A 27,320-nucleotide genomic window follows, 5' to 3' on the forward strand; every position below is an offset into this window, starting at 1 on the left:
GGGGCAAGGGGGGGGGAAATCAGTGTGCTTGGTGCAGACTAGGGTGGCTGCAGCCTGCCCTGGTGGTCCCTCGGACACTGGGACCACCAGGGCAGGAGGCAGCATGTATAATACACTTTGTAAACATTACAAAGTGTATTATACACTTTGTATGCGGCGATCGCGGGGTTAACATCCCGCCGGCGCTTCCGTATGGCCGGCGGGATGTTGCGGCGGGTGAGCGGAGACAGGCAGCGGCGGAGGATCGCGTCATGGATGACGCGATCGCTCCGCCCATGCCCCTACAAGGACCGCCGCCATTTGTCAATACGGCGGTCCTTGCGGGGTCCACTTCCCAGCCGCCAATTGTCAATACGGCGGTCGGGAAGTGGTTAAAAATCTGTGGTGTGTAATTTAACTTTTCGCCAGTAGATGGTGGTAGAAACACTCCCTGGTTTACCAGTAAGTGTTTCTTTTTTTTTTTTTTTTTATACTTCATTCACGTTCTTTATTATGAATGGACATGGCCCCGATCAGGGTCATGTCCATTCATTACAGGCACTGCAATTGGTTCGGGGAAGCCTTGCTTCCCTTCCCCAACCGCCTACATGGAAATAATACCGCTCGTCCAGTTTGCCTTTAGCAAATTACTCATCCAGATAGGCTTAAGTGGTTAAAGAGGATCTGTAATGACTTTATTGAGGACACCCAATTTTACATTAATTGTCCTTGTTTCAGTATCATGTAACCCCTCCCTTTCAGTGATGCTCAGCCTAGGCCGTAATGTCACACAGCCTTCTGTCCCAGAACACTCTGTAGTGAGAATGTCAGTAGATCACTCAGAGGGGGAAAAAATCCCACAGTGATTCAACTTGTCCACAGTATTAACATTGTAAAAAAATATGTTTTTAAATTTAATTTTATTCATTAAGTTTTGTTCATTAACATTACTTTAAGAATCTGTTTGAAAATGAAAAATCTCTTCTGCATGTAATTCTGTTAAATGTCAGGTCAAATGTTTCCATATTGTAATCACTATTCCCCAAGTGTTTCTGAACTTGTGCATTTCATATGACCAAATCAAGCATTACCCCAGGTTTGGTTGGTTCAGCTGGTGTGTGAATAGGTGAGGATCTGCACGCAGCTATTGCTAGCAGGAACCCAAGGTCTGTGTCAGGAACAAGCTGGCTAAGGATCTTTGGACGGTTTGTGTTCATGGCTGTTCTACTAGTGTCACGAACCAAGTCGGGTCCACACGGCAATGGAGATCCAGGGACTCTGCTTCCGGGTACATCCCCAGCTCCTCAGTAGATGTGCCTCTCATGAAGGCTGCTGGCAGTCTGTCCGGCCGGGCGGGGGCGCGCCTCTTAGAAGAGCCTTTATAGGCTCAGGAAGTGTGTCAGCTGACATCCTGTCAGCTGACACAGGATTCCTCCGCCTCTCTTTCTCATTGGTCGCTCTTGTGGAGGCGGGGTTTTGTGGCCAGGTCTGGCTATAAATTCTCTGGCTCTTCACTTGTCCAGTGTCCGTTGTAGCTAACACTTCTGTGTGCTAACGGGCCCAGCTAGTTTTTGGTGGCTTACGTTATATATTGGTTCATAGCCCATATATACGTATCCTAGTCAGTGTTGTTATTTTCTTTATTCGAGCTACGGAGATTTATCAGTTACTGTGTTAGCTAGTCAGTTTAGCACGTTTCAGTAGGTTGTGCTTAGCGTGACCACCCGTGCTTAGTTAGCATAGTTTTTTTGCTATTTGGCTCTGAACTCCTTGTGAGCCACCTCTGCTACTCTGTGTTACGTTGTGTCTCCCGGCACATTGTTACAACTAGTTGGTGAGACTGTTCCATTGACATAATCTTAAGCAGTAACACGGTGTTGTGAAGTCCTGGCTTCAACTACAATTGATTGCTAGAGATGGCTCGAACCTCCGATTTTCAATTTGCGAACCTCGAACTCGAACTTCCGAAAAAGTTTGCGAACCTGCAAACTTTTCGAACCACAATAGACTTCAATGGGCAGGCGAACTTGAAAAACTACAAACACTGTTTCTGGCCACAAAAGTGATGGAAAAGATGTTTCGAGTGGTCTAAACCTGGAGGGGGGCATGGTGGAGTGGGATACAAGCCAAAAGTCCCGGGGAAAATTACGGATTTGCCGCACAGCAGGGTTATAATCCCTAAAAGGCAGAAATCACATTGCATTGCTAAATTGGAGGTCTAAAGTGCTTGAAAACATCTTGCGTGTGTAAACATGGGTCAGCAGTGTAAGTAGTGTCCTGCTTTACACTGATAGACCAAACTCATTGTGTAACGCACCGCAAACAGCTGTTTGTGTAGTGATGGCCGTGCTGGACTGGTGTGCACGATGGCGAGAGTGCAGGCGATGGCGGTTTTCAAGCCCATATGGTCGGGCTGAGGTAGCTCAATGACAGAACAACGTCCACAATGAAGCAACAACCTTATTATCTTGGGTCAGGTGTGCCCCTCAACACACTCATATAGCCGGTCATTGCTTTATTGTGATACGCAAGCTCTTTCACCGTGGCAAGGTAATGATAACGAAGGGGAAATGACACATGTATATGCCTTTTGTTTTGTTGTTGCAGCCACAGTGCAGGCAGAAAAATTAGGCAGGCATGTACACGCACCAGAAAAAATTATTATTGTTTTTGTTAGCGGTCGCTGCAAGCAGCGGCCTTAAAAAATCAGGAATCCACCTGGAGTCCATGCCTCATTCATTTTGATAAAGGTGAGGTACTGAACACTTTTTTGACCTGACTGCTGGTGGTATAATACAAAGTGCAGTCTCACAGAGGCAGTAGCAGGTATGCACTGAATGTGCTGGGCCTGGCACAGTACAGAAATTAGCAAAGGCCAGCTGTGCAGACAGGGCTGTATATGCAGTGTCAGTGGGCCACACACACACAAAAAAGAAAAAAAAACACATCAGAAGAACATTAGCTCTCAAAAGAGCAGTTTTTGGGTGCTTTTCTTCAACAAATATCAGCAAGGAGCAACCTAACAGACCTCTTAACTATCGCTTTCCCTATCTCTCCAATGTCTCTCCCTTCTCTCACTAATACAGCAGCACACAGAGTGAGAACATTGCCGACGCTGCTGCCTTTTATAAGGGGGAGGGGGGCTCCAGGAGGGAGTGCAGCCTGATTTGCTGCCATGTGTCTGCTGACTGTGATGTAGAGGGTCAACGTTTAGCCCAATGATGTAGTATAGGGGGTGGGTCGAACTCGCTAAGTGTTCGCGGTTCACCGCAAACTCGAACTCAGCTATGTTTGCGCGAACAAGTTCTCTGGCGAACCGTTCAGGCCATCTCTATTGATTGCAACACGCACTTACTTACCAAAGGATTAACCTCCCCGGCGTTCAATTTTCCCAGGATTTCTTTGCAAAAAGTGATAAAATGTATTTCTAAAAAACTTTTTTTTCCTGTAACTTGCCAAAATGTGTCAAGCAAGGGTCTAGTATACAGTGCAGGAGAGTATTGATGTGTATGCACGTTTATACTGTTCACAGCATGTTTTTATGGATGGACATTTCTGTCCATACCGCTGGGGAGGTTAATAAGCCGGTATGGCATATGTGAGTGGTAGTGTGAGGTGAAGAGTCGGATTAAGGCCAAATGGGGGCCCTATTATTATTATTAAGTATTTATATAGCACCAACATCTTCCGCAGCACTATACAGAGTATATAATCTTGTCACTAACTGTCCCTCAGAGGAGCCCACAATCTAGTCCCTACCATATTAATATGCCTATATTGTGTAGTGTATGTATTAGGGGGGAAGCCAATTAACTTATCTGTATGTATGTATGTAAAGGTGCTAAAGAAGTTTTAACAAACAGGCATACCCCGTCCATATTTTTCATCTGTTCTGTCTTTAAACACACTGTACCCCTTCAAACTCACCATCCAGTCATGGCTGTTACCCCTCTATTATCCCCACAAAATCGTATGAGGAGAGGGAGGATCTCACACATTATGCGGACGCAGGGCTGGAGGCCGATCTGCCAAGGCTTTGGGAAAAACTAACGTGGGGGGGGTCCTAAGGTTTCAGACACTTAGCTGGTTTTCAAGCGAGTAGGTAAGTAACATGTTGATTGCTGAATTCAACACAGACACACACAATTATATATAATTGCATATGCTTCATCAAATGTTAGATTGCGGTTTCAAATTTTCTGTCCCTGGCACTACCAGAGTTCACGTTAAGTCATGGAAATCTCAGAAACTGGAAGTTTGGGGATTTTTTTTTCCAATGGGAATATGGGCTTTGGGAATAAGCAAAAAAGAGAAATAAGGGCAAACCTTTCCTACTCTATCCTGAAATTATTTCTCTTAAACTGGACTAGTATACTAAATTTTCTTGTGTGTGAAACAGACAGACATATGGAAGTTTCATAAACCAAGATATTTTTCTTTTAATGCATTGGTGTTTTTTTGAAACTAAGATGGCATATAGAGTATATGTAAATGTATATGCAGAACACTTACCCAGAGTGCACTGGGATATTTGTAGGTCACAAAATTCAGCAATCCACAGGCCATGAACTGCAAGACAATAAGTAACATTAGGAAAATAGAAATAATAAAAAAAAATGATACTGCTTTTCTCTCAGGAGACTCAAAGCACGATGTGAAGAGTGAAGAGGCGGCACACAACTGGCTTTGCTAATTAAAGCATGTATCGAAAGCGGAGCAACACTACGTTACGAACCATCACGGTTCTTCCTCAGGTGTATAATGAACCAAACAACACAACCTCCATTTATAATAGCTCAAAAAACACGCCCCTTGGATAGGGGGCGTGGTAGGCACTAGCTAGACATAGGCCACTCCTTGCTATTTCAATGCAAGCACCAATATAATGTGTTTAAATGCAATTGTATACATATTAAATAGTATCAAAAATACAAATTTATGTAACCAAAGAAAATTTGTATGCAAATGTTAAAAAATACATGGTCAGGGGCATTCCACTATGGGCTACCCAAATTACTATAATGGACTGACCGTACTCCTAGGGCACTCCAATAAGGCTACCCGTGAACACCAACCTGTAAAAAGAAAGATGAGTGGCGTGATAGTACACACTAACACATAACCTAATTTGATGATCTCAAACTCTATGCAAAAATATTATAAAAAGCATTTCCATTGTGTGGGTTCATTCATCCCTCTCGGATGTATAACATCCAGATAATTAATCCAGTGGGCTTCTTTTTGAAGAAACAATTTTTCTTTGTCGCCCCCACCAGATTTAGGATCTATGCAATCAAGTACCAACAGCATAATTGTGGGACTCTGTGTCTGGCCTCACTAAAATGCCTAGCCACAGAGGTTTCATATTTGGTCTCTCCTTCCAAAAATTTACCAATAAAACGCTTGTGCTCCTGTATACGTACTCTCACTGCTCGCGTGGTCATACCCACGTCAGGGATGAGCAGAAACTACGCCAGTGCGAATTTACGCTTCGTAGTTTGCATCTACGCATCGTAGTTCGTAGGTGAAGTTTCAAAACTACGCTTACGAATGTACGCGTAGCGAAGTACTGTTACGCGTAGCTTACGCCCACTATGAGTAGTTAACATGTGTAATGCGTAGTGAACTACGGATGCGTTACTCGCGTCTAATTTTCCGCATGCGATTGTATGCGTACAAATTTACGCATTGAAAAGGGGAATGTACGCATAGAAGAATGCACAGTATAAGCAGTTAAAGAGGAATTAATGCGTAACATTTTCTGCATCCTGGCATAAGCATCCGCATACACTACGTTTTGCACTACGCGTAATTGCGTATTTTAACGCGTAGTCTACGAAATGTGTAAAACTACGCGTTTTCCAGATCCAGATCAGGGGGAGAATTTCATGTGCCAGCACATGTTGTCTATGGATTAAAATGCCCGTGTGGTATGATGTACGTGGGTCAGGGATGGTCGTAGTCAGCCAACGTACCGAAGTTGGCTGACTACGACCATCCCTGACCCACGTACATCATACCACACGGGCATTTTAATCCATAGACAACATGTGCTGGCACATGAAATTCTCCCCCTGATCTGGATCTGCTTACCTGTATGAGGATGAGAGATGGAATTGCCCCTCACAATTGAGTAATGCTGACCACTACAGATTGAGTGAAATTGATCCAACCATGGAAATAAAAACAAAGGTGGACTTTTTACTTATCTGTGCAGTGGAAGATGGAACTATCACTCAGCGAATAGCAAAAGCGTTGACTATAGATCATTCCTGTACCCCTTTATTATATCTCCTGCCCAAAACTCATAAAAGGCTAAGAGACCCCTGGGGCGCCCAATTGTATCCAGCCGGGGAATCATTTTGTCCCCTCTAGCTGGTTTTATAGACAGCTTTTTGCAGGAGATAGTAGTGGGTTCTTTTACTCATTGCTTGAAAGACACAACAGACCTCTTGCAAAGAATTGAATCCTTTGGCGTTTTGCCAGTGGATTTGACTTTTTGTAGTCTTGACATACAGAGTCTTTTCACTGCAATCCCGCAGGATGAGGTTATTGGTTGTGTTGAATCTAATTTGTTGGGCACAAATCTATCTAACAATATGGTGTATTTTCTCCTTGATGCATTGCAGCTGGTTCTGAAGTGTAATTACTTTAAATTTTATGGTAATTTCTACTTTCAAAAACAGGGAGTGAGCATAGGCTTGTCAGTAGCTCCTTCAGTAGCAAATATTTTTGTTAAGTCTCTTGAGAGAAAGTTTTTTCTTGACCATACGAAATATAAGGAACACATTTTTCAGTATGTCAGATTTGAGTTCTGGTGGAGAAGGTAGTTGAGGCTAATACTGGCCACAGTACCATCAAGTTTTCCATGGAAGCATCCAGTGAGTCGGTGAATTTCCTGGATGTTACCATCGTTAAATGGGATGATAGGTTGCACACCAAGCTGTTTAAAAAGCCCTTCCTTTTTTTGGAAAGATAGTTACCCTCACCCCCATACCACAAGAGCTATCCCCAATGGTCAATTTTTAAGAGCTAAAAGGATTTGTTCCACATTAGACGGTTATACAGAAACTGGGCAGGAACTAATTGAGAAATTTGTGACCAAAAGATATCAACGAGATCATTTTGTTAGATTACAGGAGGAAGTGGGGAGGGTAGAGAGAACTGACTTATTGGTGGGCCGCAAAGAAAATGCAAAGGTTGAGCGAATTCCCTTTGCGATGCAGTTTGAACACAACACTTCGCTGGTCAAGAAAACAGTGAAAAAAATGTGTCCAGTTTTGAGTAGTGACCAAACTGTTGGGAGACTTTTCCAGGAATCACCACTGTTCTCAAAAAAGGCAAAACAGTACAGAACATAGTCAGAAAAGTTGATACATCCATTAATGTAGTGAAGCAGAACCACCAAAGGGATGGTACCTGTTGCCTGTTGCAACTGCAATGTTTGCTCAGCAATTGTGAGGGGCAATTTCATCTCTCATCCTCATACAAGTAAACAGATCCAGATCAGGGGGAGAATTTCATGTGCCAGCACACATGTTGTCTACGGATTAAAATGCCAGTGCGGTATGATGTACGTGGGTATGACCACGCGAGCAGTGAGAGTACGTATACAGGAGCACAAGCGTTTTATTGGTAATTTTTTGGAAGGAGAGACCAAATATGAAACCTCTGTGTCTAGGCATTTTAGTGAGGCCAGACATAGAGCCCCACAATTACGCTGTTGGTACTTGATTGCATAGATCCTAAATCTGGTGGGGGCGACAAAGAAAAATTGTTGCTTCAAAAAGAAGCCCGCTGGATTAATTGTCTGGATGTTATACATCTGATAGGGATGAATGAACACACACAATGGAAATGCTTTTTATAATAATTTTGCATAGAGTTTTTCGATCATCAAATGAGGTTATGTGTTAGTGTGTACTATCATACAATTCATCTTTCTTTTTACAGGTTGGTGTTCACGGGTAGCCTTATTGGAGTGCCCTAGGAGTACGGTCAGTCCATTATAGTGATTTGGGTAGTCCATAGTGGAATGCCCCTGAACATGTATTTTTTTAACTTTTGCATACAAATTTATTTGGTTACATAAATTTGTATTTTTGATACTATTTAATATGTATACAATTGCATTTAAACACAATATATTGGTGCTTGCATTGAAATAGCGAGGAGTGGCCTATGTCTAGCTATTACCTACCACACCCCCTAGCTAGTGCCTACCACAGGCGTGATTTTGAGTTATTATAAATGGAGGTTGTGTTGTTTGGTTCATTATATACCTGAGGAAAAACCGTGATGGTTCGTAACATGTAGTGTTGCTCCGCTTTCAATACTTGCTTTAATTAGCAAAGCCAGTTGTGTGCCGCCTCTTCACTCTTTGCATGTTTGTTGCTCAGGGAGGTGACCTGAGCGAGGTGCAGCACCGGCAGTTGCAGGAATATCATTCCTGTGTGGGTTCCTGGACCGTGGTTTTCTTCACGTTTATGTCAAAGCACGGTGTGGACTGTTGCAAATAGTCAATTGTGTAGAAATACATTTTATAATAGGAGGTGGGAAAAAGAGAGGAAGAGAATTTACGGTAAGTTGAGGATCATTGATAATGTGGAGCTAGCAAAGCTAACTGCATCACCTGCAATTAGTACAGAATGCCGCTGCAAGGCTGTTAACTATACAACCCTGCCATTTCCACATAACACCAACCCTTTGCTCACTCCACTGGCTACCGATAAAATTGAGAATTCTTTTTAAGATTGGCTTATTGACATTAAATTCCTTGTACAATCTGAGCCCTGGATACCTGAAGGACTAGTTGTTACAACTGCATCACACCCAACACAATCGTAGATCATAAGGATTTTATAACTTGGCCACCCCCAAAGTCCACCTAAAAACCTTTGGAGACAGAGCCTTTTGTCATGCTGCCCCTACACTTTGGAACTCTCTGCCACACCCAATTAGGACATCTCCATCCCTGGAAGTTTTTAAGTCCAAACTGAAAAACCACATGTTTAGTCTGGCATTTATGAACACCTATTTCCCCTAAACACAGTTCAGCCTGCAAACTTGCATTAATCTGAGACATATCTACAGTGGTTTGCAAAAGTATTCAGCCCCCTTGAAGTTTTCCACATTTTGTCATATTACTGCCACAAACATGAATCAATTTTATTGGAATTCCATGTGAAAGACCAATACAAAGTGGGGTACATGTGAGAAGTGGAACGAAATTAATCATACATGATTCCAAACATTTTTTACAAATAAATAACTGCAAAGTGGGGTGTGCGTAATTATTTAGCCCCCTTTGGTCTGAGTGCAGTCAGTTGCCCATAGGCATTGCCTGATGAGTGCTAATGAATAAATAGAGTGCACCTGTGTTTAATCTAATGTCAGTACAAATACAGCTGCTCTGTGACGGCCTCAGGGGCTGTCTAAGAGAATATTGGGAGCAACAACACCATGAAGTCCAAAGAACACATGGTGACTCTGGATGAGCTGCAGAGATCTACAGCTTAGGTGGGGGAGCCTGTCCATAGGACAACTATTTGTCGTGCACTGCACAAAGTTGGCCTTTATGGAAGAGTGACAAGAAGAAAGCCATTGTTAACAGAAAAGCATAAGAAGTCCTGTTTACAGTTTGCCACAAGCCATGTGGGGGACACAGCAAACATGTGGAAGAAAGTGCTCTGGTCAGATGAGAGCAAAATGGAACTTTTTGGCCAAAATGCAAAATGCTATGTGTGGTGGAAAACTAACACTGCACATCACTCTGAGCACACCATCCCCACTGTCAAATATGGTGGTGGCCGCATCATGCTCTGGGGGTGCTTCTCTTCAGCAGGGTCAGGGAAGCTGGTCAGAGTTGATGGGAAGATGGATGGAGCCAAATACAGGGCAATGTTGGAAGAAAACCTCTTGGAGTCTGCAAAAGACTTGAGACTGGGACGGAGGTTCACCTTCCAGCAGGACAATGACCCTAAACATAAAGCCAGGGCAACAATGGAATGGTTTAAAACAAAACATATCCATGTGTTAGAATGGCCCAGTCAAAATCCAGATCTAAATCCAATCGAGAATCTGTGGCAAGATCTGAAAACTGCTGTTCACAAACGCTGTCCATCTAATCTGACTGAGCTGGAGCTGTTTTGCAAAGAAGAATGGGCAAGGATTTCAGTCTCTAGATGTGCAAAGCTGGTAGAGACATACTCTAAAAGACTGGCAGCTGTATTGACTCAGGGGGCTGAATAATAATTACGCACACCCCACTTTGCAGATATTCTTTTTTAAATATGTTTGGAATCATGTATGATTTTCGTTCCACTTCTTACGTGTACACCACTTTGTATTGGTCTTTCACGTGGAATTCCAATAAAATTGATTCATGTTTGTGGCAGTAATATGACAAAATATGGAAAACTTCAAGGGGGCTGAATACTTTTGCAAACCACTACATGCAGAGCCGGCCTTTGTGGGTGGCAAGTGGGGCAACCGCCCCAGGCCCCGCGCCTGAAGAGGCCCCGCACCCTCTGCAGCGGTGGGGAGAGCGGGCATAGTAGTTAAAACTCACGTGTCTTCTTCCGATCCTCACAGCTACGATCTATTTCCTCTCCCAACATCTGTGTATTGGTAACAGCGCCCCCTATGATGATGTGACCGCATTTCACCACAGGGGGCGCTGTTACCAATACACAGATGCTGGGAGAGGAAATAGATGGTAGCTGTGAGGATCGGAGGAAGACACGTGAGTTTTAACTACTATGCCCGCTCTCCCCACCGCTGCAGCCACCTTCATATCTAACCTGTACTGCGGGGAACCTACCTATCTAATCTATACTGCAGGCACCTTCCTATCTAATCTATACTGCAGGCTGGCACCTGTCTATCTAATTTATACTGCAGGCACCTATCTAATCTATACTGCAGGCTGGCACCTATCTATCTAATTTATACTGCAGCAACCTATCTAATCTGTACTGCAGGGCACCTACCTATCTAATCTATACTGCAGGCACCTACCTATCTAATCTATACTGCAGGCACCTACCTATCTAATCTATACTGCGGGGCACCTACCTATCTAATCTATACTGCAGGCACCTATCTAATCTATACTGCAGGCTGGCACCTACCTAGCTAATCTGTACTGCAGGCACCTTCCTATCTAATCTATACTGCAGGCTGGCACCTATCTATCTTATTTATACTGCAGACACCTATCTAATCTGTACTGCAGGGCACCTACCTATCTAATCTATACTGCAGGCACCTATCTAATATATACTGCGGGGTACCTACCTAACTAATCTATACTGCAGGGATTTATCTAATCTATACTGCAGGGCACCTACCTACCTATCTAATCTATACTGCAGGGCACCTACCTATCTAACCTTTACTGCAGGCACCTATCTAATCTATACTGCAGGGCACCTACCTATCTAATCTATACTGTGGGGCACCTAACTATCTAACCTATACTGGAGGCACCTACCTATCTAACCTATACAGAGTGTGTGCTTCCACAGCGTGTGTGTGTGTGTGTGTGTGTGTGTGTGTGTGTGTGTGTGTGTGTGTGTATCCACAGCATATGTCTCTAGGCCCCACATATGACACTCGCCCCAGGCCCCGCGTACTCTAAGGCCACCTCTGACTACATGTCCTTGAGTCCTATGGGAGAAAAGCATTTACAAATGTTATTGTATTGTACTGTATTGTTTACTACAACTAGGTCTCATCAGCCACCCTATAATAATCACAATGCTCCACCCAACGCTTTTATAATCATTATGCTTAGATATTGCCATATTTCTTAAACTTTTTATTTATAAATTGCTTTGGCAAATCTGCAATTTTAGTACTGCCAATGGGCCTTTTTTAATTTAAAAAGAGGAAGTTACAACGGCCTCATACACAAATGACAGTTACAACAATTTCATACACTGACCCCAAACCGTATGCACTCCGGCACATACTAGTCGGTCACATACTCTGATTTGAAGTACAAGGCTGATCTAGAGAACGTGAGCACAGAACAGACCACACGATGCAATCTCACACAGGTAACAATGAAACACAACTGAGCATACAATACAGGCACCGGTATCACAATACACTACGCTCTCTAGGAAATACAAATTCTTGACTTAGTACACAGAAGTCTAACTTATTAAATACAATATTTCAAAAGGTGGAACAGGGCATAAAAGAGTATACTGTACACCAAAATAGTAAATTGGAATATGTGTGGGTTCACAATGGTGTTTTTTTCTGGTTGAACTTGATGGACGGATGGCTTTTTTCAACCCATCTAAGTATGTTACTATGTAACAGAACAAGAATTAACAATAACACAGGCCCTTACTTTTAAAAATAAAGGGAATAAACAGAAATAAACTTTACCCTTACAGAATAGGTCTAATCCTGGCTGTGGAAGGAAATTTAAGCTTATCAGAAATCAGGGACCCCTCTGGCTTTGGAAAGCTACCTCCTGAGGAATGACATTGGTTGGAGTTCAGAGGAGACACTTTGGAAGACTGATTGCACACCTAGGCTTCCCAAACTCCCAAGGAAAATAGATTTTTTCCTTTTCTATAAAATGGATTGACATGTCTTCTGTAATATAAGGCCCCATTTTGTGTCTTGTTTCCAACAGACTTCCAATCACAATATTTTAATACAGACTTTAGAGTATCCTTTAAAGTTACAGGTCTGCTTTAAAGGACAACTGACTTGAAAGGCTTCCATATTTATTTCCTTTTAAACAATGAAAATTGCACGGCTTCTTCTGATCTTTTGCCTCAAACACCTTTAGATATAGACCCCGAACAAGCATGCAGATCCGATGTTTGAATGAAGTGTGACTGCATTTGAAGCATTCTTGCATTTTTGCGAGTCAGACACTACTGATGCATGAAAGATCAGCAGGCCTGCCAGGCAATAGAGTTGGGCCGAACGGTTCGCCTGCGAACGGTTCCATGCGAACATACATGGTTCGCGTTCGTGTCCCGCAGGCGAACCTTTGCGGAAGTTCGGTTCGCCCCATAATGCACCATGGAGGGTCAACTTTGACCCTCTACATCACAGTCAGCAGGCCCAGTGTAGCCAATTAGGCTACACTAGCCCCTGGAGCCCCACCCCCCTTATATAAGGCAGGCAGCGGCGGCCATTACGGTCACTTGTGTGCCTGCATTAGTGAGAGTAGGGCGAGCTGCTGCAGACTGTCTCTCATAGGGAAAGATTAGTTAGGCTTAGCTTGTTCCTGGCTGCATACCTGTTCTGTTCAGTGAGCCCACTGCATACCTGTTCAGTGAACCTGCCACTGTATACCTGTTCTGTGAACCCACCACTGCATACCTGTTCTGTGAACCCACCACTGCATACCTGTACTGTGAACCCACCACTGCATACCTGTTCTGTGAACCCACCACTGCATACCTGTTCTGTGAACCCACCACTGCATACCTGTTCAGTGAACCCACCACTGCATACCTGTTGTGTTCAGTGAACCCACCACTGCATACCTTTTATGTTCAGTGGACCCGCCACTGTATACCTGTTCAGTGAACCCGCCACTGCATACCTGTTGTGTTCAGTGAACCTGCCACTGCATACTTGTTCTGTGAACCCGCCACTGCATACCTGTTCTGTTCAGTGGACCCGCCACTGTATACCTGTTCTGTTCAGTGAACCCGCCACTGTATACCTGTTCAGTGAACCCGCCACTGCATACCTGTTGTGTTCAGTAAACCGCCACTGTATACCTGTTCTGTTCAGTGAACCCGCCACTGTATACCTGTTCAGTGAACCCGCCACTGCATACCTGTTGTGTTCAGTAAACCCGCCACTGTATACCTGTTCTGTTCAGTGAACCCGCCACTGTATACCTGTTCAGTGAACCCGCCACTGCATACCTGTTGTGTTCAGTGAACCCGCCACTGTATACCTGTTCTGTTCAGTGAACCCACCACTGTATACCTGTTCAGTGAACCCGCCACTGCATACCTGTTCTGTTCAGTGAACCCGCCACTGTATACCTGTTCAGTGAACCCGCCACTGCATACCTGTTGTGTTCAGTGAACCCGCCACTGTATACCTGTTGTGTTCAGTGAACCCGCCACTGCATACCTGTTGTGTTCAGTGAACCCGCCACTGTATACCTGTTGTGTTCAGTGAACCCGCCACTGTATACCTGTACTGTTCAGTGAACCCGCCACTGCATACCTGTTCTGTTCAGTGAACCTGCCACTGTATACCTGTTCTGTTCAGTGAACCCGCTACTGTATACCTGTTCTGTTCAGTGAACCCGCCACTGTATACCTGTTGTGTTCAGTGAACCCGCCACTGTATACCTGTTCTGTTCAGTGGACCCGCTACTGTATACCTGTTCTGTTCAGTGAACCCGCCACTGCATACCTGTTGTGTTCAGTGAACCCGCCACTGTATACCTGTACTGTTCAGTGAACCCGCCACTGCATACCTGTTCTGTTCAGTGGACCCGCTACTGTATACCTGTTCTGTTCAGTGAACCCGCCACTGCATACCTGTTGTGTTCAGTGAACCCGCCACTGTATACCTGTACTGTTCAGTGAACCCGCCACTGCATACCTGTTCTGTTCAGTGAACCCGCCACTGCATACCTGTTCTGTTCAGTGAACCTGCCACTGCATACCTGTTCTGTGAACCCACCACTGTATACCTGTTCTGTTCAGTGGACCCGCTACTGTATACCTGTTCTGTTCAGTGAACCCGCCACTGTATACCTGTTCTGTTCAGTGAACCCGCCACTGTATACCTGTTCTGTTCAGTGAACCCGCCACTGTATACCTGTTCTGTTCAGTGGACCCGCTACTGTATACCTGTTCTGTTCAGTGAACCCGCCACTGCATACCTGTTGTGTTCAGTGAACCCGCCACTGTATACCTGTACTGTTCAGTGAACCCGCCACTGCATACCTGTTCTGTTCAGTGGACCCGCTACTGTATACCTGTTCTGTTCAGTGAACCCGCCACTGCATACCTGTTGTGTTCAGTGAACCCGCCACTGTATACCTGTACTGTTCAGTGAACCCGCCACTGCATACCTGTTCTGTTCAGCGAACCTGCCACTGCATACCTGTTCTGTGAACCTGCCACTGTATACCTGTTCTGTTCAGTGAACCCACCACATCAGTGCGCATACCTGTGCAGTTAAGTGAACCCACCTACCTACGTGAGTGCACGCAGTGTGATATACCACTCCGTGCATACCCGATATGGACAAAACAGGTATAGGAAGAGGTAGTGCCAGAGCCAGAGGAAGGCCACCCGGCAGGTCTGTGCGAGGTCGGGTAAATGTAATTTCGTGTGGACCTGGCCCACAGTACAGTGCTCGGAAGAAGGCACGTCCCATCACCTCCCAAGATTGTCAGGACGTGGTTGAGTATTTAACGACACAGAACACCTCATCTTGCTCAGCCACCAGCGCTACTACTAGCACCACTTCCGCTGCATTTGACACTTCGCAAGAATTATTTAGTGTTGAAATCACTGATGCACAGCCATTGTTGTTACAGCCAGATGAATTTTCACCAGCTCATATGTCTGAGTTACGCGGCAACATTATGGATGTAACATGTAAGGAGGATGAAGGACCTACTGATGGTGTATGTTTGGATTTGTCTGAGGCAAGCGAAGCTGGGCAGGATGATTACGATGATGACGATAATAGGGATCCTCTGTATGTTCCCAATAGAGGAGATGAAGAGGGGGACAGTTCAGAGGGGGAGTCAGAGAGTAGTAGGAGGAGAGAAGTTTCTGAAAGAAGCTGGGGCAGCTCTTCGTCAGAAACAGCTGGTGGCAGTGTCCGGTACCATGTATCGCCACCTATGTACAGCCAGCCAACTTGCCCTTCAGCATCAGCTGCTGAGGTCCCCATAGTGCCCACATCCCAGGGTGGCTCAGCGGTGTGGAAATTTTTTAATGTGTGTGCCTCAGATCGGACCAAAGCCATCTGTTCGCTCTGCCAACAAAAATTGAGCCGTGGAAAGGCCAACACTCACGTAGGGACAAGTGCCTTACGAAGGCACCTGGAGAAAAGGCACAAACAGCAATGGGATGGCCACCTGAGCAAAAGCAGCAGCAGCACACAAAAGAAAAGTCACCCTCCTTCTCCTCTTCCTCCTTCAGGTGCATCATCTGCTTCTGCCGCTTTCTCCCTTCCACCTTCACAGGCACCCTCCTCCACTCCGACTCTGCCCTTGAGCGCTTCCTGCTCCTCTGCCCACAGCAGCAGTCAGGTGTCCGTGAAGGAAATGTTTGAGCGGAAGAAGCCAATTTCGGCCAGTCACCCCCTTGCCCGGCGTCTGACAGCTGGCGTGGCGGAACTGTTAGCTGGCCAGCTGTTACCATACCGGCTGGTGGACTCTGAGGCCTTCCGAAAATTTGTGGCCATCGGAACACCGCAGTGGAAGATGCCAGGCCGCACTTATTTTTCGAGAAAGGCCATACCCCAACTGCACCGTGAAGTTGAGAGGCAAGTGGTGTCATCTCTTGCGAAGAGCGTTGGGTCAAGGGTACACCTGACCACGGATGCCTGGTCTGCCAAGCACGGGCAGGGCCGCTACATTACGTACACAGCCCATTGGGTCAACCTGGTGGTGAACGATGGCAAGCAGGGCGCAGCGGACCAAATTGTGACACCTCCACGGCTTGCAGGCAGGCCTCCTGCCACCTCCTCTCCTGCTACATGCTCTTCGCTGTCCTCCTCCTCCTTGGCTGAGTGGCAGTTCTCCTCTCCAGCTACACAGCCCCAGCTCTGCAGGGCCTATGCTGCATGCCAGGTACGACGGTGTCACGCCATCTTAGACATGTCTTGTCTCAAAGCGGAGAGTCACACTGGAGCAGCTCTCCTGGCTGCTCTTAAGAAACAGGTGGATGAGTGGCTGTCCCCGCACCACCTGGAGATAGGCAACGTGGTGTGCGACAACGGCAGCAATCTGCTTGCCGCTTTGCATATGGGGAAGCTGACACACATACCCTGCATGGCACATGTCATGAATCTAGTTGTTCAAAGATTTGTGGCAAAGTACCCTGGCTTAGCGGATGTCCTGAAGCAGGCCAGGAAGTTCTGTGGGCATTTGAGGCGGTCTTACACAGCCATGGCACGCTTTGCGGAAATTCAGCGGAAAAACAACATGCTGGTGAGACGCCTCATTTGCGATAGCCCGACTCGCTGGAATTCGACCCTGCTCATGTTCTCCCGCCTGCTAGAACAGAAGAAAGCCGTCACCCAGTACCTCTACAACTACAGTAGAATGAAACAGTCTGGGAAGATGGGGATGTTCTGGCCCGACAACTGGACACTGATGAAAAATGCATGCAGGCTCATGCGGCCGTTTGAGGAGGTGACCAACCTGGTGAGCCGCAGTGAGGGCACCATCAGCGACTTAATTCCCTACGCTTACTTCTTGGAGCGTGCTGTGCGTAGAGTGGCGGATGAAGCTGCGAATGAGCGTGACCAGGAACCGTTACGGCAGGAACAGGCATGGGACCAATTTTCATCAGACCCAGCTGTTTCCTCAACACCTGCGGCAGCACAGAGGGGGGAGGAGGAGGAAGAAGAGAAGTCATGTGCAGAAGAGGAGTCAGACTCAGAGGATGATGAGCAAGGTGTTTCTTTGGGGGAGAAGTAGGAGGAGGGGACGGCGGCAGGAGAACACCCGCAGCAGGCGTCGCAGGGGGCTTGTGCTGCTCAACCTTCCCGTGGTATTGTTCGCGGCTGGGGGGAGGAGGTTGACTTACGTGACGTCACTGAGGAAGAGCAAGAGGAGATGGAGGGTACTGGATCCGACTTTGTGCAGATTTCGTCTTTTATGCTGTCCTGCCTGTTGAGGGACCCCCGTATAAAAAACCTCAAGGGGAATGAGCTGTACTGGGTGGCCACACTACTAAACCCTCGGTACAGGCACAAAGTGGCGGACCTGTTACCAACTCACCTGAAGGTGGAAAGGATGCAGCACATGCAGAACCAGCTGTCAACTATGCTTTACAATGCCTTTAAGGGTGATGTGACAGCACAACGCCAGCAAGGTACCACTGCCACTAATCCTCCTCCCGTGTCCACGCAGTCAAAGACAGGACGCTCCAGCGATCTCATTGTGATGTCGGACATGCGGACGTTCTTTAGTCCAACGCCTCGCCGTAGCCCTTCCGGATCCACCCTCCACCAATGCCTGGAACGGCAGGTAGCCGACTACCTGGCCTTAAGTGTGGATGTAGACACTGCTGTGAACAGCGATGAGGAACCCTTGAACTACTGGGTGCGCAGGCTTGACCTGTGGCCAGAGCTGTCCCAATTTGCCATCCAACTTCTCTCCTGCCCTGCCGCAAGCGTCCTGTCAGAAAGGACCTTCAGCGCAGCTGGAGGCATTGTCACTGAGAAGAGAAGTCGCCTAAGTCACAAAAGTGTTAAGTACCTCACCTTTATCAAAATGAATGAGGCATGGATCCCGGAGGGCTGCTGCCCGCCCCAAGACTAAGTCAGTCCCCGCACACACAGCATCTCTGCCTGCACGCCGTGTGACTGTCTGCCTGGCCTGCCCCAAGAAGACTAAGTCACTCCCAGTCCCTCCACACAGCATGTCTGCCTGCAGGCCGCTTGACTACCTTCTCCGCCACCACCAACAGGGTCCGGGACTCCAGGCGGATTGCTGAATTTTTTAGGCCGCTGCTAGCAGCGGCCGCTGTAATAATTTTTCTGGTGCGTGTACATGACTGCCTAATTTTTCTGGCTGCACTGCGGGCAGCTGCGACAACAAAAGAAAAGGCATGTACATGCGCCCATTCCCCTTCGTGATCATTACCTTGCCGTGGTGAAGGGGCTTGCGTATCACAATGAAGCAATGACCGGCGCCTAGATGAGTGTCTCGGGGGGCACACAAAAGATAATAAGGTCGTTGCTTCATTGTGGTCAGACCAAATTTGATCAGCTGGACAGTCACTGTTCTGTCATTCAGCTACATCAGCCAGGCGACCATATGGGCTGTAAAGCCACCAAAACCTGCACTCTCGCCATGGTGCGCACCAGTCCAGCACGGCCGTCACTACACAAACAGCTGTTTGCGGTGCGTTACACGGTGAGTTTGGTGTGTCAGTGTGAAGCAGTACCTTAATTACACTACCTGATTGATGTATACACATGCAAGATGTTTTAAAGCACTTTAGGCCTGTCATTTAGCATTCAATGTGATTTCTGCCCTTAAAACGCTGCTTTGCGTCAAATCCAGATTTTTCCCGGGGACTTTTGGCGTGTATCCCACTCCGCCATGCCCCCCTCCAGGTGTTAGACCCCTTGAAACATCTTTTCCATCACTTTTGTGGCCAGCATAAATTTTTTTTTTCAAAGTTCGCATCCCCATTGAAGTCTATTGCGGTTCGCGAACTTTAACGCGAACCGAACGTTCCGCGAAAGTTCGCGAACCCGGTTCGCGAACCTAAAATCGGAGGTTCGGCCCAACTCTACCAGGCAACTGTTATTGTTTAAAAGGAAATAAATATGGCAGCCTCCATATCCCTCTCAGGTCAGGTAACCTTTATAGTGTACCAGAGGTGGTGCACTGGCCCGTATTTATACTTGCCTGGGGCTCCCTCCAGCTTCATGAGCATTGTGGCTTCTCTTGCCGCCCTCTTCGGCCCCTCTGTACTGGCGCTACGACTCCCGGTAATCCGGTCAGCCGCCACCAGTCGTCGGCTTCTGTACATGCCTGGCTCGGCCACACGTGTGCCCCTGCCATGCTCTCGTCCCCTGGAGCGTTCTGCACCTGCGCAGTACTACTGCAGTGTTACAGTGTTCATGGGGCTGGAGGAAGCCCCATCTAAGTATAAATACAGGCTAGTGAACCATCTCAGGTTACCTTTGAGGCACTCCTGCTGTGTTAAAGATAGGCAGGCTCCCCCTGGCAGAACATTATATTGTTCCTCAGGATGACTCACCCTTTTTGCAGCTCAGAGTTTGAAAACATTCAATAAGTTAATCTTTAGATAGATAAATGAAAAATGTTAATCAATGCTCAGTTCCAGTGGCGGCTCCAGGTTTTTTTTTGGGGGGGGGGGGGGGTGCTATGCAGGTGTTGTACCAACTTCTGGGGTAGCCGATGGCAAAAAAATGGGTGTGGCCATGACCGGATGAGGGCGGAACTCACTGTAATTTAAAAGTGCAACACAAAGACAGTGGTCCCAAGTTTTGGTTACCCTTTACCCAGAAAATTCACATAATTGTGCAAGTTTTCGCAAGAAAATACACGTAATGTGAGCAGATTTGCCCAGAAAATACGTTCAACCATGTTGGCAGATTTGCCCAGAAAACCTGCTCAATCATGTGGCAGATTTGACCAGAAAATACGTTCAATCATGTCGGCAGATTTGCCCAGAAAACACGTTCAATCATGTGGCAGATTTGACCAGAAAACACGTTCAATGTGGGCAGATTTGACCAGAAAACACATTCAATCATATGGCAGGTTTGACCAGAAAACACGTTCAATCATGTGGCAGATGTGACCAGAAAACACTTCAATCATGTGTCAGACTTGACCAGAAAACACGTTCAATCATGTCGGCAGATTTGGCCAGAAAACACAATCATGTGGCAGACTTGACCAGAAAATACGTTCAATCACGTGGCAGATTTGACCAGAAAACACAATCATGTGGCATATTTGACCAGAAAACACTTCAATCATGTGGCAGATTTGACCAGTAAACACGTTCAATCATGTCGGCAGATTTGACCAGAAAACCAGAAAACACAATCATGTGGCAGACTTGACCAGAACATACGTTCAATCATGTGGCAGATTTGACCAGAAAACACTTCAATCATGTAGCAGATTTGACCAGAAAACCAGTGTTGCTCAAATCCGATCCGGATGAAATCCGGATAGTAGCTATTCGGATTTCATCAGGTTAAACTACAATCACCTGTGCGGGCTGGGTGGATGGTTTAATCTTACCTATCGTGACGTCTTCTTTGTCCGTCCCTCGGCGCCTCCCACAATGCGGTCCAATCCGGCATCACATGACTTGACCAGAAAATACGTTCAATCATGTGGCAGATTTGACCAGAAAACACTTCAATCATGTGGCAGATTTGACCAGAAAACACAATCATGTGGCATATTTGACCAGAAAACACTTCAATCATGTGGCAGATTTGACCAGTAAACATGTTCAATCATGTCGGCAGATTTGACCAGAAAACACAATCATGTGGCAGACTTGACCAGAACATACGTTCAATTATGTGGCAGATTTGACCAGAAAACACTTCAATCATGTGGCAGATTTGACCAGAAAACCAGTGTTGCTCAAATCCGATCCGGATGAAATCCGGATAGTAGCTATTCGGATTTCATCAGGTTAAACTACAATCCCCTGTGCGGGCTGGGCGGGTGGTTTAATCTTACCTATCGTGACGTCTTCTTTGTCCGTCCCTCGGCATCTCCCACGATGCGGTCCAATCCGGCGTCACATGACTATACACTTCCTCCTTCAACCCGGAAGGAGGAAGTGTTTTTAGTCACGTGACGCCGGATTGGAGCGCATCGTGGGAGGTGCCGAGGGACCGACGAAAAAGACGTAATGATAGGTAAGATTAAGCCCCCGCCCAGCCCGCACAGGTGATTTTAGTTTAACCTGATGAAATCCGAATAGCTACTATCCGGATTTCATCCGGATCGAATTTGAGCAACACTGCAGAAAGCACAATCATGTGGCAGATTTCACCAGAAAACACTTCAATCATGTGGCAGATTTGCCCAGAAAATACACCTGCTAATAAATAAAAAAGCTCCCACGATCCTCTGCAGCAGGGCTACGGGAAAATAGTGCCCGAAGCCCTGCACTGCAGACTCGAAGTCTCCAGAGCAGGGCTTCGGATGCCATTTTACTGTAGCCCTGCTCTGCCGCTGCCGGAGCTGCGGGCTGCTGCTGCCGGTGAACTGACATGGCGTCTATTAGACGCCGAAAGTCAGTTCACGCTGGGGGGTGCTTGGACATTTTTAGGAGGTGCTTCAGCACCCCAAAGCACCCCCCTGGCGCCGCCACTGCCAGTTCGATGACGCATCATAAAATCTGTTTAGTTATTGCAGTGCATAGAAAGTCACATGTGTAGGTTTCTTGTTCTCGCTTATATTACTTTCTTTGGCCATACATGATACTTACCGGAAATCCCACCCAAAAGTGAACCCCTGCATATGCGATTTTCAGGTTTGGAGAAGTAACAGCAAGTATCGTGGAAAGGGTAACACATATGCAGCCCAAAGTGATGAAGGAGGCCTAAAGCAAAATAAATACAATATATACCATTATTATTCACATAAATGGAACAATTACTGTAGCAGCTAAAGTTTGTTCGTTTGAGATAAGAGCACTGCTTTTGACTTCAGTCAGTAGATCTCATTGTGCTGTAAATTCTTTGGAATGCTTTGATCTCTCTCTGCAGAGCAGAGGATATAGAAACTGAAAGCAGTTATTGTCTCACACTGCCTCCCAGTGACAAGTAGCCATAAATACACATTTATTCAAATTTATTTTTGCTGTGTTACATCATAAACTGGTGAAAGAATGTACATCACAAACATACCAATACAAGTGCTCAATGTACGATCTTGGTGGGTGGGTGTGCTGCACAGATGCCGTTTCTCGCTATGCGCATCTACGAAGGCTGGATCCTGGATACAGCTGTTACAGCCTCCGTAGAAGTGCATAGCATGAAACGGCTGTCTGGCATCTCTGCCCTGCACCAAAACCATCTGATTCACCATGAGCTATCTGGTTCCGTAGTCCCAGTCCAAGCCCTATCTAATAGGGCCATACTGACAGTCTGTTGTAAAATGTCACTATCATGCTTAATGTTTATAATTCTTAATAATTTTGTACCATCTACGAAGATGGCAACCTTACTCTGTCTCCAACTACTATATCATTAGTACATGAATTGACAAGGATTGGACCTAGTACTGACCCTTGCAGGACCCCGACACTAAAGCCTGGTACACACATCCGATTTTTATTAGCCAATGACTGGCCAATTTTACCACCTCCATGTAGAATGAGGGTCAACAGATTTTGAATTTTATGAACAGGTTGTGTAGGTAAGCTCTCATACTACATGAAAGTGGTAAAATTGGTCAGTGAATGGCCAATCAAAGTTGGATGTGTGTATCAGGCTTAACAGTTTCGAGCCGTGCATGCGCAGAAGAGTGCGGCCTGCTGGATTACCGGGGGGGATTTACAAGAGAGAGGAACGGCCGTAGAACATAGCGAGGGACCACACGTACCTCATGGGGCTGGTGGAAGCCCCAGGTAAGTACAAATACACCCACATGGCCCATCTCAGGTTCCCTTTAACCAGTTCACTTTCCCTGTGCTCACACTGTCCTCCTAGTCCCATGTCATGCTTTGCAATGCACAAAGTTTTTATTTGCATTATACATAAAACTTTTTAGCATTATTAATGGTTTTTCTTGGTTTTTTTTTTGTTTGTTTAACCTGTTTTATTTCAATACCGACTTCTGTGTGAATGTCAGATGAAGTTTGGATAGATTTAGCAGCAATCTGTGAGCTATCCAAACCAGGCGCGTCGCTAGCGTCACATATCACATATCGGTGGCACGTGCCACGGATATGGCTTTGGGGTGCCCCTAATGACTGCTCTGGGGTGCCCAACAGGAGTGCCACGAATGTTTTTACTTTGCGCGGCCGCCGTTTACACAATACGGCAGCCGCCATGTTGTGGGCGGTGCTCGCCGCTCAGAAGCACTGCTGGTCCCCTTGTCCTGCCCAATCAGGAGCACCAGGCAGGGGGCGTGAGATTGAATGAATAGGCAGGGGGCTGGAGAGAGCGTGAGTAGCTCCGCCCCCTGCACGTGTAGTGGAGACATCTCGGAGGAGCCAGTTTTAAATTGCCCGCCCGGTGCCCGCTGACCCTCGCTGTTCATCCGCATGCCACCGAGAGGGACTGAGAAGAAGCCTCTGCTGCAGAGAGTGAGGGGGAGAACTGTCAGAGCCAGCCTGGAGGTCGGACTCCGGAAACAGGCAGGATGCAGCCGCGACAGCGGCAGCTAGTTAACCCCGTGCGAGGCAGACTGCAGACTCCAGACCAGGGAGGAGGTAGTAATGTACTGTTTACTCTGCCAGGCTTGTTCTCTGTGTAATGTGTGTGGTGTGAGTATGTGTGTGTGCGTGTGTGTGTGTGTATATTGTGTGTGTATAGTGTGTGCATGTGTGTGTATAGTGTGTCTGTCTGTCTGTCTGTCTGTCAGTGCCCCAGCCTCTGTGCCCCATTGTGTATGTATGTACCATGTATGTATGTGTGTGTGTGTGTGTGTGTGCGTGCGCTTCATCCTCTATTCCTTATTGTGTGTGTCTGTGCCCCATTGTGTGTGTCTGTGCCTGAACCCCATCCTCCATGTCCCATTACAGCCTAGGCTGTTACTATGTGCCTGTACTGATAGCTGCAGTGTGTGCTGATCTCTGCTACCTCCAGTATGTACAGTATAAGCTGTTACTCTGTGCCTGAACTGATAGTAAACTAGCTGCAGTGTGTGCTGATCTCTGCTACCTCCAGTATGTACAGTATAAGCTGTTACTCTGTGCCTGTACTGATACTAAACTAGCTGCAGTGTGTGCTGATCTCTGTTACCTCCAGTATGTACAGTATAAGCCGTTACTCTGTACCTGTACTGATACTAAACTAGCTGCAGTGTGTGCTGATCTCTGTTACCTCCAGTATGTACAGTATAAGCCGTTACTCTGTACCTTTACTGATAGTAAACTAGCTGCAGTGTGTGCTGATCTCTGCTACCTCCAGTATGTACAGTATAAGCTGTTACTCTGTGCCTGTACTGATACTAAACTAGCTGCAGTGTGTGCTGATCTCTGCTGCCTCCAGTATGTACAGTATAAGCTGTTACTCTGTACATGTACTGATAATAAACTAGCTGCAGTGTGTGCTGATCTCTGCTGCCTCCAGTATGTACAGTATAAGCTGTTACTCTGTACCTGTACTGATAGTAAACTAGCTGCAGTGTGTGCTGATCTCTGCTACCTCCAGTATGTACAGTATAAGCTGTTACTCTGTGCCTGTACTGATACTAAACTAGCTGCAGTGTGTGCTGATCTCTGTTACCTCCAGTATGTACAGTATAAGCTGTTACTCTGTACCTGTACTGATAGTAAACTAGCTGCAGTGTGTGCTGATCTCTGCTACCTCCAGTATAAGCTGTTATTTTGTGTCTGTACTGATAGTAAACTAGCTGCAGTGTGTGCTGATCTCTGCTGCCTCCAGTATGTACAGTATAAGCTGTTACTGTGTCCCTGTATTGATAGTAAACTAGCTGCAGTATGTGCTGATCTTTGCTACCTCCAGTATGTACAGTATACGCTGTTACTCTGTGCCTGTACTGATAGTAAACTAGCTGCAGTGTGTGCTGATCTTTGCTACCTCCAGTATGTACTGTATAAGCTGTTACTCTGTGCCTGTACTGATAGTAAACTAGTTGCAGTGTGCTTATCCCTGCTACTTTCAGTATGTACAGTATTAGCTGTAAAGCCTGGTACACACATACAATTTTGATTAGCCAATTTTAGCTCTGTTCATCAAATTAATTGTCTGTTGGCCCACTTACTGCATGGGGGTGGTAAAATTGGTCAGTGATTGACCATTCAAAATTGTATGTGCGTATACATCTTTGATCTATGCCTATACTGATTGTCAATTATTTAAATAAAGGACATGGGGCTCCATCCAATATTTTGATGGGCAGGCCCGTTATCTGTAGCTTAAACCGCTGCTAAGTTCATGTAAATTTGGCCCCACCCACGGCTACGCCCACTCACTGTATGGCCACGCCCATTTTTTGCCGCGGCGCATACCCCTCTCGCCTTGTGCCCACAGGTGCCCCCGATCTCCAGGGACCCTAGAAACGCCCCAGATCCAAACTCTTCCCCCATTCCATCATCACCCACAAAACATAGCCAAAGAGAAGCTGGGAAGAAAGACAAGCTAATCTGAGCTGATCACCTGACTCTGCCCCCCCCCCCCCTGGGTTTCAGAGATTATTTATTTGTGGCCAGCACACTAGCACTACAGCCTTCTCACCTTGCTCAGTGTACCATATTTTTCAGACTATAAGCAGGGTCGGATTTAAGCCAAGGCCACATAGGCCATGGCCTAGGACACCACAAGATCAAGGACGGGTGGGCAGCAGGCTATACTAGGGGGAAGGGAAGGGTCACCTTGCTGCCTATACTGAAGGGAGGGGGGTCATCAGGCTATCTATACGGAAGGGGTAGGAGGCTCATCTGGCTTCTTACACTATAGGGAAGGAGAGGAGGGTTCATCAGGATACCTATACTGGAAAGAAAGAGGGGTCATCAGGCTATCTAAACTTGAAGAGGGGGGGTGGAAAGGTCATTTGGCTATCTATACTGGAGGGAATGGTCAACGGGCAACAGGCTATCTAAATTGGAGGATGGAGGGGGAAGGGTCATCTGGCTACCTATACTGGAGGTGGGGGGGGGGGGGTCATCTGGCTACCTATACTGGAGGTGAGCAGCTGCTGACAGTGGCCTTGGGTGGTAAAGAGTACAAATCCGGCCATAACTATAAGACGCTCTGGACTATAAGACACGTAGGTTTAGAAGGCAAAAACCAGGGAAAAAATATACTAATGTAAGTGAAATGAAAAAAAAGCAGTATAGTTACCCCAACTCCCAAGGCTATTCCGGAACCGGTCTGTCTGGCTGGTTTGCTCTCTGCACTTGCTTTATTCTGTACTTTAACTGTCTTTATAGCATCCAGCATGCAATCCAGGAAGGAGCGCTGATTGATGTTGATGTTGATGACCGTTCCTTCAGGCGTCTCACAGGAGATCTTTCCGCCCTCACTATTCACAGTACTAATCGCCACCATCTTGTACGGAGCTAGGATCAACAAAACAAAGTAAAAAACAAATATATATGAAAGCATGCATGTAGGGAGTGGTCTACAGAATCAGACATGTTTATTTCTATTGTGTTTATGACCATTGAAACACTGGATGTCTTTTAAAGGAACTCTGAAGTCTCTTTTTTGACCTGCTTTTCTTATTTAGTCCTGTTCAGCATTACATTTTTCTTGGATTCGCTGCATTCCCGTGGCAGAACTGTGTGCAGTGATGGTGTCAGGCTCTGCCTCTGCTGGTGACATCTCTGTGAAAGTGCTTCATGAACTTCCTCTCTTCACCAGCAGATGTCAGTATGAACTAGCCTTTGAAGCATGTTGCTTCCCTGCCTGCCAGCAGAGGGCTCACTCCTCCAGAA

At 46.4% G+C, this 27,320-nt stretch overlaps 1 protein-coding gene across 1 annotated transcript in view; it reads right to left on the bottom strand.

The window, feature by feature from the left end:
- LOC137536195 (transmembrane protein 176B-like) overlaps nt 1-26,943 on the bottom strand; it is a 127,306-nt gene extending 100,363 nt beyond the window's left edge. The window contains exons 1-3 of the mRNA XM_068258292.1: nt 26,725-26,943; nt 22,179-22,292; nt 4,492-4,548 (exon numbers count right to left, since the gene is read on the bottom strand). Of these exons, the coding sequence (XP_068114393.1) occupies nt 4,492-4,548; nt 22,179-22,292; nt 26,725-26,931 (378 nt within the window). The 5' untranslated portion in view covers nt 26,932-26,943. The remainder of the gene's footprint in view (nt 1-4,491; nt 4,549-22,178; nt 22,293-26,724) is intronic.
- Between the last annotated feature and the right edge of the window lie 377 nt (nt 26,944-27,320).

This window comes from Hyperolius riggenbachi, chromosome 10 (assembly GCF_040937935.1).
Source record: "Hyperolius riggenbachi isolate aHypRig1 chromosome 10, aHypRig1.pri, whole genome shotgun sequence".
Classification (NCBI taxonomy): Eukaryota; Metazoa; Chordata; class Amphibia; order Anura; family Hyperoliidae; genus Hyperolius; species Hyperolius riggenbachi.